Consider the following 13,097-nt stretch of genomic DNA (forward strand, 5'->3'; position numbering starts at 1 on the left):
GTCATTCCGTGCAGGTCCACGTCTTCGTATAGCCTTCATATAACGGTACCTCCCGATATTCGGCATTTTGATGATTTTAGCGACATTATTCAACGGAATTATTTTTAAAATTTAGTATTTGAAGTTCGAAAAAGATACTGTTTTTAGGCTTACCTTTTTGCCTTTGAGCCTTTTTAAATTATAAGAAAGTATTTTGTTTTTTTTTCTTCGTGTTTTTATTTATCATTATTTATATTTTTTTTAGGGGGTACGTGCAATTTAGATGTAACATTAGATTTTAGGTTTTTATAATTTATTTTAGGTTTTAAATAGTTCATAAGTTTTATTTAGTTTGTTTATTTTTGTATACTTTAAGTTTTAACACACTAGTTTCTAAATTTAAATTCACAAGTTTCAAATTTTTTACTTAAATTAATTAGTTTGTAAGTTTTGCAATTCAATAATTTCTTTGTACAATTTCACCTTCTTGTTGTATATTCTTGTTTTGTGTTTGGCCCTTTATGTTGTAAATTCACTGTTTTATGTTTCTATTTTTTTGTAAAATTATGTTATTAGTCTTGTTATTTTGTGTTTTTGTATTGACACTTTCACTTGTCACTCGGGGGGAAACTTGCGTTCGCGCTTAGAATTCGATGAGAACTGATTATTGCCAAATGTGCATCGTCACATCAAACCTGTTTTGGCTGTTGACGATGCTTAGTTATTAGAATTCAGCATTGGAATTTACCGGTGGCTGCATTAATGTATGTGTGTATGTGTATGTATTTACATTATTTACATCATTTTGTTTTGTTATGATGCCATTTATGCGGCCGCCGGTAAATGCCCAACCAACAGTGTTGGGCAAAATTATAGCAATTTTATGAACATTTTCTGGGCCCCGAATGACAAGTGTAAGTATTCATTTCTAATATACCATAAGGATCTTCGGTCTTCAGTTCCTCGGCATGTTCTTGATTGGCCCAGCAAACACGTAGCCCAGTTGTGTGTTGTAGGCCAGGACATCTCCAATTCCAGCTGCTGTACACCCATCTTTCCTTATGGCGGAGTACGTGTCCGCTCCCAGTTCCACATCGATCGGACTATTTCCTCTGGGATCAGGGTCAGCTAAGGCGTAGCTCGTGAAGCATCTAGTGGGGTCTTCAAGTATTGGGTCCGAGTAAATGCGTCTTGGGAGATCTTCGATAATTACGGCATTTACCTTCAGACTCCAAGTACTGTTCGTGCGGCGGGGCGAAACTGTGAAGGTTGTGAATCGCTCCCCTTTGTAGCTCCGCGACTGCAGACCCAGGCGACGGAAAGCTGCATATGAGATCTGGGACATCGTCGCCGATTGGCTAACTATGGCCCGCAACATGCTGAAACCCTCCATACCCTCGGCCGTTATGCGTACCATAGCCGTCGGTACAAATACTAAGTCCCACTCGAAAGCTGGGGTGGTGACGGCTTCTATATTTAGGGATACCTCCTCCAATTGAGACGCCCCGTGCAATAGGGTATGGTGCCGGTCGTTGCATCTCCGGCAACCAGTTAAAGACGGGCAGTCGGGGGCCAAATGACTTCTCGCCAGGCAATTTCGGCAATACCCCCGACGCTCCACGGTCTCATATCGCTGGAAGGGCGTCTGCCGGCGGAACCTCTCACAGGCACTGAGGGCATGGTCTTCTTGGCATAGTCCACATGAGTATTGCCAGTAGCTAGGTCTTTCTTGGCGTTGGCGGGGTCTTGCGTCGGATCGGCTTCGTTGACGTCTTTCAGGGGATGTGGAACTGGGACGATGGATTGGCCGTATGGGTCGATTGGCGCTTCTTGCTGTTGGACGGGCAGGTGAGTCTGGGCTACGGTTGCGATCGTCCAGACGGCAGTCCTGGTTGGGCAAGTAAGCGGCCATATCTGAAAAGAAATTAAGGCGAGTACTAAATTCTTTTTTGAGTGGGAATCCGACTAGTCAGTCGGAAAACAATTTGACAATTTTTGTAATGGGTCTGCTAAGGTTGCCACTTGCCGTCCGTATGTCTACAACCCTGGTATTTTGGTCACTACCTGGATACGTTTTTTCGATACGACCTAACTTCCATTCATGCGGAGCCAATCTATCATCTTTTACGACAACTAAATCTCCTTCTTTGATGTTCTCCTTTTCATATTTCCACTTAGTTCTTCTGTGAAGTTCCTGAAGATATTCTAATTTCCATCTGTTGCAAAAGTATTGTGAAATAACTTTGAGTCTTTTCCAACGATTGATTAAGCTTAAATCTGTATCTGAAATGTCTGGTTCAGCTGGGGTAAGAATAGGTGTTCATATTAAGAAATGACCAGGTGTGAAAGGGGAAAGGTCGTTTGGGTCGTCGCTAGCAGGACTTAAGAGTCGTGAGTTCAGACAGCCTTCAATTCTTGATAAAATAGTTGTAAATTCTTCAAAAGTGAAATTCATTTTTGGGATACTTTTTCGTAAATGAATTTTAAATGATTTGACGCCAGCTTCCCACAAGCCGCCCATGTGCGGAGCACCAGGAGGAATAAATTTCCAAGTAAGATTTTGAGTGAAATTATTTTGAATTGTGCTATTTTGAATATTCTTCATGAAAGCTAATCTATCTCGCTTTAGTAGATCAACCGCTCCCACAAAGTTAGTCCCGTTGTCCGAAAATATACAAGACGGACAACCTCGCCGACTAATAAACCTAGAAAAAGCGGCAAGAAAGGCATATGTCGACAAATCGCTTGTGGGTTCTAAATGTATAGCCTTAGTGGCGAAACAAACAAACAGGCACACGTAGCCTTTTGTAATAAAGCAGGCTCTTCCTGAATAACTTTTAATGTTAAAGGGTCCTGCAAAATCTACCCCTGTGTTTGTAAAGGGTCGAGAAAGGAAAGTGCGTTCGGGTGGTAGCGAAGCCATTATTTGAGTTTGGGTTTGTTTTTGTGAATTAAGCAGATTCGACATTTTCGTATGGTTTGTTTGATAAGCGACTTGAGTCCAAATATCCAGAATTCGGACTGACTCGAGTCATTAGTTGATTACCCCCGTGTAAAGTAACATTATGAGTGAATTCCACTAATAATTTGCTAAGTTTTGCGCCATGTGGTAATATTATTGGGTGACGTTCGCTATAGGTAAGGGCTGGCGATTGTACCAATCGGCCATTTGCTCTAATAATACCCTTTGAGTCTAGAAATGGGTTGAGTGTCAACAGAGGACTTGAAGGAGAAATTTGAGTCTTTTTCATAAGTGCGTTGTATTCGTCTGCATATACGAATTTTTGGGTACGAATTATACACGATCGTTTTCCATCTTGGATTTCATCTGATGTAAGGTCTTTTGATGAGGTTCGAAGGTGTTGCCTATTTGCTCCAGTATTTTTCCAGAGTCTTAGGGCATATGCGTATGATCGATAAACTTTAGATAAAGAGGAGAAATTTTTTAAAGGGTCATCTCTTTCAGCGAAAAGAGTCATAACTTTTGCCGTTTTGGCTTCCAAATTTGTGTCATTTGGGATTTCATATGATGGCCAACGGTCTTTTGGCATTCTGAGCCATTGAGGTCCCTGCCACCAGAGATCACTAGTCTTTAGCTCTGCAGGCGAACACCCACGGCTCGCAATATCAGCTGGGTTATTTTCCGAATCAACATGTCTCCAATTTTCTTGTCCAACATTATCAGCAATTTCCGAGACTCTATTTCCAACAAATGTGCTCCAATGACAAGGAGGCTTTTTTAACCATGCTAAGACGATGGTAGAATCGGTTCAAAATTGTGTCGAATATTTTGATATTTGTAGGCTATTTACAATGGATTTTGCTAACTTTGATAGTAATACTGCCCCGCATAACTCGAGTCTGGGTATTGATAATTTTTTAATTGGAGCGACACGCTTTTTTAACCATGCTAAGACGATGGTAGAATCGGTCCAAAATTGTGTCGAATATTTTGATATTTGTAGGCTATTTACAATGGATTTTGCTAACTTTGATAGTAATACTGCCCCGCATAACTCGAGTCTGGGTATTGATAATTTTTTAATTGGAGCGACACGAGTCTTTGCTGCTAGCAAGAATGTATGTGTGGTATGGTCAGTATTTTCCACCCGAATATAAAGAGTGGCTCCATATGCGCTTTCTGATGCGTCACAAAATCCATGAATCTCTACAGAACCATCTAGCGTGTATTGAAACCATCGAGGAACTCTGAGATATTCAATATCTTTGCTATTTTTGACAAAATTGTTCCAGTTCATTTGTGTTATTGGCTTTAATTGATCATCCCAGTCAATTTTGTCTAGCCAGATTTGTTGCATTATTAACTTAGCTACGACGACTACCGGTGCCAGCCATCCACATGGGTCAAACAATTTGGCTATCGTTGATAAAACTTCTCGTTTTGAAGATACATTTTTATTTTCCATTGAGGGTGGTGTAAACGAAAAATAATCGCCTGAGATATTCCATCGAATTCCAAGGGTCTTAGTTGAAGCATCTTCGGAAATGTCTAGCCAATTGAGTGGTAGCAAATGTTCATGTGGAATATCTTGTATTATTTTGAGATCATTTGATGCCCATTTCATTAGTGTAAAACCGGCAGCGTCTAAAGCGGCAGTTAATTCCTTTCGAGCTTTTATTGATTCATCTTCAGTGTGACCGCCAGCTAATACATCATCAACATACAAATTATTCAAAATTATATTTGCAGCTCTAGGGTATGATTCTTTTACATCTTCTGCTAGTTTAAGAAGAGTTCTCAATGCTAAATATGGTGCGCAGTTAACTCCAAATGTAACTGTTAGCAGCTCATAATCTTCTACTGGGTTTTCCGGAGACTTTCTAAAGAGAATTCTTTGATATTTTGTTTGATTCGAATCCAAAAGTATTTGGCGATACATCTTTGTAATATCGGCGTTAAAAGCATACTTAAAAAATCTCCATTTTAGAATTTGTAGTACCAAATCTTGTTGTAAAATGGGTCCCGGAAACAATATGTCATTGAGACTTGTTTTGTTTGATGAAGGACAAGAAGCGTTAAATACGACTCTTAACTTCGTTGTGAGTCGATCTGGTTTTATCACAGCGTGATGTGGTAGATAATAATTTGGCATTTTATCTATTTCCTTCGGATTGATTTTCCTCATATGACCAAGTTCTAAGTATTCAAGTATTGAGGCATCATATTGTTCTTTGATCTCTGGCGTTTTCATAAGTTTTTTCCCCATTCTGTAGAATTGAGCTAGGGTCACCACATATCTTCCATCCTTGTTTCGTATTGTTGTTTCAGTGTAGTTTTGTTCACAAAATTGGTCTTCTTCTGACCGTAAAACTTTTTTAGGGGTCTCTTCCACCTCCCAAAAACGTGTAAGTACTTTCTCTATTGAAGTTGTATTTAGAAGTGATATTTGTTTTCGTTGAAGGATGCTTCCTGGTATGGGTCCTCCAACTATCCATCCAAATTTGGTTTTTTGTGTTAAAATTAATCCAAATGTTTTCATTGGAGTTCCAATTGTGAATATTAATGGTCCTATGTCCATTCCAATAAGTAAATCGATTGGTTGACTAACGTAAAATTTCGGGTCAGCCAGTTCTAATGCTGTTACATCTCGAAGTTGTGATTCATCTAAGTTTTGTGGTGGTAGATTTGAAGGTAAGTTCTTTAAAACTGGAGCCCAGACTTCCAGTTTAAAGCTAGGATCGTATTTGGATCTCATAGTGAACAAGCAAGATTTCGTTGAAGTCTCAGAAACAAATTGACTTAAGCCAGTGACATGAACTAAGTTATTCCGTGTAGGTAACTTCAAAAAGTTTTTCATCTTTTCCGAAATAAAGGTGGATTGTGATCCTGAGTCTATTAGAGCTCGGGCATCGTAAAGTTGTCCTTTGGTTTCAATTTGTACTATTGCTGTGAAGAGTAGTGTTCCTCCAGATTGTCGCTCACAAATTTGCTTATCTTGGAGGGTCAAAGTAGTAATAGTAGTTGGTTCTAGGTTTGTAGTGGACTGTATTTGATTTGTAAGAGCGGCAGCACTAGTACTAGGTCGTGCTTCCACTCGAGCTAGGTATGAGTTAGTTGTTTGGTTTTCCGTTCCCTTGTGTAACAAAGTGTTGTGTTTCATAGTACAAATACGGCAGCCAAAGCGACTTTTGCAATCCTTTACTCCGTGATTTGATGACAAGCAATTGTAGCATAAGTGTGATGTTTTCACGATGTGAATTCTGTCATTCACACTCTTTTTCAAAAATTCGCTGCAATCTCTTATGAAATGATTTGATTTGCAGACTTGACAAGTTTGAGTAACTTTCGGCTTATTTTGTTGAGGTAATATTACATTAGTAGGTCTTCCTCCAAAGTTGTTTGTATTTTTTGAGACATTTGTTTGAAATGTTTTTAAAAATCTAGGCGTGTGATTGCTATTTGGTTTTTGTTGAGCAAATTTCGATGTAGAGGGCTTTATATTTCCAACTGATTCCAAAGTTTTGAATTTGTTTGTTAAGAAAGCGTCAAACTGTTCCCATTTTGGAATTTGTTTACAATCGCTTAATGAGTTCTCGAATTCTTCTAAAAAGCCTCTAGGTAATTTTGTTGAACAAATGTATATTAAAATCGGATCCCATCCTTTAACATCGACATCAAGCATCCCCAGTGTCTGAATGCTGCTATTAACAGTGCGTTGTAGTTTTTGTATAGTGTGACTTGATTCAGTAGAAACTCCAGGTAGATTAAAAAGTGTCTTGATTTCTTCATTAATTTGCATTCGTTTATTTTCGTAACGATCTGTGAGATTTTTCCATGCTAATGTAAATCCATCATTAGTTAGCGGGACATGTGAAATAATTTCTCTAGCTTCTCCTGCTGTCTTTTGCGTTAAATGGAATAATTTTTCGACATTGCTTAATTTTGAGTTGTTTATGTAAATTGCCGAAAATAGATCTCTGAAAGTTGGCCATTCTCTATAACCACCTTTAAATGTGTCTGTATCGCATGGAGGTAGCCGCGATACATTAGTAAAATCCACTTCCCTTCCTTGTTGTGACATCTCTGACTCTCTTTTCAGTTTTTCCTGTGTCTTTTCATCCAAAAGATTTTGAATTTGTCCATTTATTGAACTCAGCGCTTTTTTGTACGATCCCATGGTATCCATATAGTGCTTCCTCAGTTTATTTTTATCAATCGGCTTTCCTTCCTCTTCTGGAACATAATCCCGACAGTCTATGTAGGCTCTCTTGACCTGGTCCCATGCAGAGTCCAACTCCATTCGTGTTGTTTCCAAAGTATGTACCGTGTCATCAGGTTTGGTTATTGAAAAAATTGAAATATAATCCAGAAGATCGTTGACGCAATTTGTGAATTTATCGCTTAACGTTTTATCCATTTTGAAAACTGAGCGTTAACCTTTACGAAATTTTGTTGGTTTACAAAAAAGAAAAGTTGCCCAACGAAAAGGACTAACTTGGTTTAGAATTTAAACTTTTATCCAAATTTTTATTTCTAAAATGAGGATAAGTTTCTTTCTCCAATTTTTGTCGACGAAAACGATCTTATCTTATTGGTTTGAGTCAAATTATATTTCGTTTCCTTCAAAAATATCAAAATTTTTGAAAATTTTCAAAAAATTTCCTTTGTATTAGACGCCGGACTGATTTGATTAAAAATGTTTGCTGGGTTGCCAGAAGGGTCAAAATTTCGCCAAAATGAGCAAAAAGGAAAATAAAATCTCTTAAAGTCCACTTACAGGAGGATTTTATTTTTGCAATTCGACAAATAATCAAAAGTTTTTAAAACAAAAGTGTTTAAACGAGAATTGCAAAGCAGAAATTACCAGAGATGTTTTGCGCAGTAAACAATTTCTTCAAAAAAAAAAAAAAAAAAACGAGAGTCTAATTTGATTGTCCACGAGAAGTTGAAAATTCCCAAAAAATTCAGAGAGTCCAATAAAATTTCAACGAAGTAAAAATGTGTGTTGGGTTGTCAAAAAAAATTTAAATTTTTTGTTAAAATCACTTAATATCCTATGACAGGAGGATTTTATTTTTAAAAAGCCAATAACTTTGATTATTGCTTGTGAAAATTTGTCTGATTCAACAAATTTTCTAAATTCGCCAAATTTTTCGATAAAATTCGCAACGAGAATTAGAGAAAATTATGTATGTATACCCCAAATATTTCAGCAGAAATATTTCAAACAAATAATTTGGGTCAAATTTCCAAAAATTTGAGCAAAAATTTCCAAAAAATTTGGTTTGGGTCAAGGTCCAAATATTTCAGCGGAAAATTTTATGTCCCAGTAACATATTTCAAAAGAAAATAATTTGGGTCAAAATCCAAATATTTTCAGCATAAATTTCAGAAATTGCAAAAAATTCAAGAAATTGCAAAAAAAAAAAAGAAAATCCAAGGAAGAAATTTTTCCCAAAAAGTTGTCGTGTAATGTGTCACAAAATCAAAAAAGTATACCAGCAAAATATTTCTGCGAAAAATGCAAGAAATTAATTTTGGGTCACAGAAAAATTTTTAAGTTCCTTAGAGCAATAAATATTGTGCTAAATGGGAAAAAAGGTTAAAATTAGAATAAAAATAAAAAATTGTAAATATATGGGATCGATTTTATGTCTGTCCACCAGACTCCGATATATAATTTGTTCTCCAAGATTTCAAATAAATTTGTAGTTTAAGTTTCTCCAAAAAATTCAAAAAAATTTTATGTTTTGTATCACATTTATGTCTGTCCACCAGACGCTTGCTTGATTTCCAAATTTTTTATCAACAATTTCAAAAAAAATTAGGTTATTTTTCGTCTGTCCACCAGACGCTATTTTTTAAACGGGTTTTATTTACTCGTTTATGTATTCGGGTGACGCCAAATTTTTCCAAAAAATATGGCGACTATATATTGCAAGTGACGCTTTTTTTCCAAAAAAATGTATATAGTTTTTGCAATATGGCGTTTATATGTTTGCCAAGTTTAGTGACGCCAATTTTCCAAAATTAAAAGCTTATGTATTTGTGTCAATATGGCGCTTATGTATTCGCCTGAACTCCACGTTCAGAAAATTCCAAAATTTTTAGTATATATGTATATTTGTATATGGCTGAAAATTCCCGCTATTTTTGAAAAAAAAATATGTGTCTGTCTGCTTTTTTCCCGGGTCAATAGCCAAATGTCCGTCCACAAAAATGGCTCCAAATGGAAAATTTCGTTCACTGTGTCAGAGTGGGCAACTAGCAGCTTTGAATATGTGTCAAAGTTATCTTGCCAAATATGGGAATATGCGGGTCAATGCAAATATTGAAGATTTGCCTGCTCCCGAAATGCCCTTTTGTGTCAAAAAAGAAAATTTCACGAGTACTCACTTTGATCTTGGGTTTTGGGTCTCGGTTGTTGTTGTTGTTGTTGTGCTGCGTGTGTCCGTCCTACTGCTGGCTCCAAAATTCTCCTTGTTGTGGTTGTTTTTTGTGTCACTGTATATTGTCTTTCGTGTATCACTGTGTATAGTCTCTTTAAAAAAAAATTTAATGTCACTTTTGTTGTAATTTTTTTTGTAAATTGTATATTTTTTAAAATTGAAGAAAAAATTAATTTTTCTACAATTTTAAAAATTTTATTTTTTGTAGCACTGTGTAGCTTCACTTTTGTTGCACTGTGCAAAGTCTATTTTTTATTAATTATTTATTTTTTTCTCAATTTTCTTCTTTTTTTTAAATTTAATTTTTTTCTTTGCACTTATTTTTTACACCCACTGTTATTTTTTTCCTATTTCACTGTTCTTTTTTTTTCACTGTTCTTTTTTCTCACTGTTCTTTTGTCCGTCCACTCACAAGTTTTTTTTCCGTTTTTAATAATTTAAAAAACTTCACTTTTTGATCCGGCTCTGGAGGACCAAATGTTTTTAGGCTTACCTTTTTGCCTTTGAGCCTTTTTAAATTATAAGAAAGTATTTTGTTTTTTTTTTTCTTCGTGTTTTTATTTATTATTATTTATATTTTTTTTAGGGGGTACGTGCAATTTAGATGTAACATTAGATTTTAGGTTTTTATAATTTATTTTAGGTTTTAAATAGTTCATAAGTTTTATTTAGTTTGTTTATTTTTATATACTTTAAGTTTTAACACACTAGTTTCTAAATTTAAATTCACAAGTTTCAAATTTTTTACTTAAATTAATTAGTTTGTAAGTTTTGCAACTTCACTCGGGGGGAAACTTGCGTTCGCGCTTAGAATTCGATGAGAACTGATTATTGCCAAATTTGCATCGTCACATCAAACCTGTTTTGGCTGTTGACGATGCTTAGTTATTAGAATTCAGCATTGGAATTTACCGGTGGCTGCATAAATGTATGTGTGTATGTGTATGTATTTACATTATTTACATCATTTTGTTTTGTTATGATGCCATTTATGCGGCCGCCGGTAAATGCCCAACCAACAGTGTTGGGCAAAATTATAGCAATTTTATGAACAGATACTATAGCCTATGACAGAAAATTGTCTATGCAGGTCCGGGTCTTTGTATAGGCCACATGTATCAGTACCTCCCTATATTCGGTATTTTGACGATTTTAGGTACAATACCCACCGAAATTGTTTGAGATGTCGTACTTGAAGTTCGTAATGGATGCTCCAGCCAGTTACAGAAAATTGTCTAAGCTGGTCCAGGTCTTCGCACAGCTCCGATATAACGGTACCTCCCTATATACGATATTTTGATGACTTTAGCTACATTATTTCAAGTTTCGATTTTGAATATAGTAATGGCTTATGACAAACAATGCCTATGTACGTCGTATAGACCCCAATATAACGGCTATATTCGGTATTTTTAAAATTTTAACACAATTTTTTAAGGATTTTATTTTTTGAAAATTTCCATTTTTTTTTTCAAATGGTGGAGGGTACTCAAAGTGCGGCCCGTCCGAACTTACTGCTTTTTAACTTGTTTTTTTTTTTTGAAATGTCCTACAAGAGTACAAAAGGTAATACAAAATGGTACACAATTTAGTATTCATTGTATAGATGAATTTAGATTTGAATCTATATCTGTCTTTCTCCAATTTCACGTTTATTGTGCAGCAAATGATTTATATCAACAATATTGTTAAATGAAAAAAAAATCGACATTATGGTCCGTTTTCGTGAATAGATATTAATTCAAAACTCAAAGCTTCTTGGCTTAATATCATTAGTGCATTAGTCCAAAAACTACGGAAAGATAAGCCAAGTTAGGAGCTATTAAAAAAGCTCTTATTAAACAAATATTTCAAAACTGTATTTTTAATATTACAAGTTCAATTTTTAATATACTATGGTTTAGGGTTTTAATTTTAAATTTATGCCTACCATCTTATCATGGAGAGAGAAAAACAAGAAATGCGCTACCTTTCATACTCGAATTTGCGTAGAAATGTATGATAACTCATAGCATTTTCGGCTGAATTTATACTGCCAACACTTTACTTTACCTTTTCCGTTTTTGCACCACCACTGTAAGCTGTCCTAAAATTATGGCGCAATTGTAAACAGCTAACTTCTGTTTTTGGCAAAAATTGTTCCCATAATTAGTAAGTTAGTTTGTTTATTATATTGCAAATGATTGGTTCCCGTTGGCCATATTTTTGTTTGCCTATGAAATTAATTTCAGTTTACAGCAGCTATTTTCGGGATTTTTGCTCTGGATGGATTTTGTGCAAGAAACCAGCAACAAAACTCTACTGGAGTTAATCTCTTTGTTTGTTTTCAGTTAGTTTTTGATTGCAATAGCTACTATCGCAATCTGCTTTTCGAAATTTATTTTATTCAATTTTTCTTGTTTTAATTTTAGTTCATGAAGTTTTGAAAACAAATCTCAAATACATGGACAAAAGCATTCATATTTTGTCATTTAAGTCTTGTTTTAGGAATAAAGAAAACTTGTAGAAATAAATGCATTTCCATCTTAATATATATTCAATTTGTTATTCCGACTCGAAATATTAATCGAAGTCAGCATAAAATATATATATAAAACATAGTAGACAAGTAAGTGCCCCCTACTTCGTCAGCGAAAGGTTCACATTAAAATTTTGGTACTAAAAATACACAATCAAAACTTCAACAACGTAGTAAATTTTCAGACTTTCAGGGTTTTAAATATTATTCAAGTTTCTTCTTTTTCGATACGAATAATAGGAAAGTGTTTGCCTTTTACACCAAAAAGCCTTTTTATAAAGTAGTAAAACCATTGCACAATGGACCCGCATTAAAAAAAATAACTTTTGAAAAAATATATTGTACGCATTTGCAAGACCACCACAAGATCTCAACATGATATTCCAACAGAGACCTCAATATCATATTTCGGGATTCCAGCTCTATACATTCAATGAAGGCCCACTTTTGTAGCATTTAGTACTTGTCGAACCATTATGGCATTAATTTTCAACAGTGCACTTGATATAACATTTCAGGATTTCTACCTTTTTCATTGATGTTCCTAATGCCAAATTTTAGACGTTCCTTACCCAAATACCAAATATAGTACCATTTTGTGTTCTTTAGTATGTATATCTAAAACCAGTAAAGAAAGTCCTAAAGTCGGGCGGGGCCGATTTTATGATACCCTACACCACTTTGCTATTTTAGTTGAGCTCCACTTAATAATTAAAAGTTTTTATGGGAGAATTCAATCATACACGCTATGATTATAATTATAATTTAAAATTCAAAGGACTAAATATGCCGAAGCATTTGTATCTTTTAAATTCGGACTTGTATTGCCCATTTGGTGCGAAATTAATTTGAAATCGGATAGAAATATATATGGGAACTATATCCAAATCTGAACCGATCTCGATAAAATTTGGCAAAGATATTTCTGAGCTATATTTGATATATTTCCCTGAATATCGTTGTTACGGAGTGCATATTACGGCTGTGGGTAACAAATACAATAAATCGGATGAACAATATATATGGGAGCTATAACTATATCTGAACCGATCTTCACCAAATTTGGTATACTACCTTCCAGACTAAATTCGGTCGTATGTGCCAAATTCCATCCCATTTGGACAAATATTAGACGTTTGGTGCACAATAAATGGTAAATCGGACGAAGTTATATATGGGAGCTATATCC

General features: G+C 35.3%; 1 protein-coding gene across 1 annotated transcript; it reads right to left on the reverse strand.

The window, feature by feature from the left end:
* Positions 1-866: 866 nt before the first annotated feature.
* Positions 867-9,505, reverse strand: LOC131806125 (uncharacterized). Its single transcript, XM_059130048.1, has 2 exons — positions 9,338-9,505; positions 867-1,893 (listed from the first exon to the last, which is right to left on the reverse strand). The coding sequence occupies exon 2, from the start codon at positions 1,889-1,891 to the stop codon at positions 935-937; it is 957 nt and encodes a 318-aa protein (XP_058986031.1). The 5' UTR covers positions 1,892-1,893; positions 9,338-9,505; the 3' UTR covers positions 867-934.
* Between the last annotated feature and the right edge of the window lie 3,592 nt (positions 9,506-13,097).

This window comes from Musca domestica, unplaced genomic scaffold, assembly GCF_030504385.1.
Source record: "Musca domestica strain aabys unplaced genomic scaffold, Musca_domestica.polishedcontigs.V.1.1 7, whole genome shotgun sequence".
NCBI lineage: Eukaryota > Metazoa > Arthropoda > Insecta > Diptera > Muscidae > Musca > Musca domestica.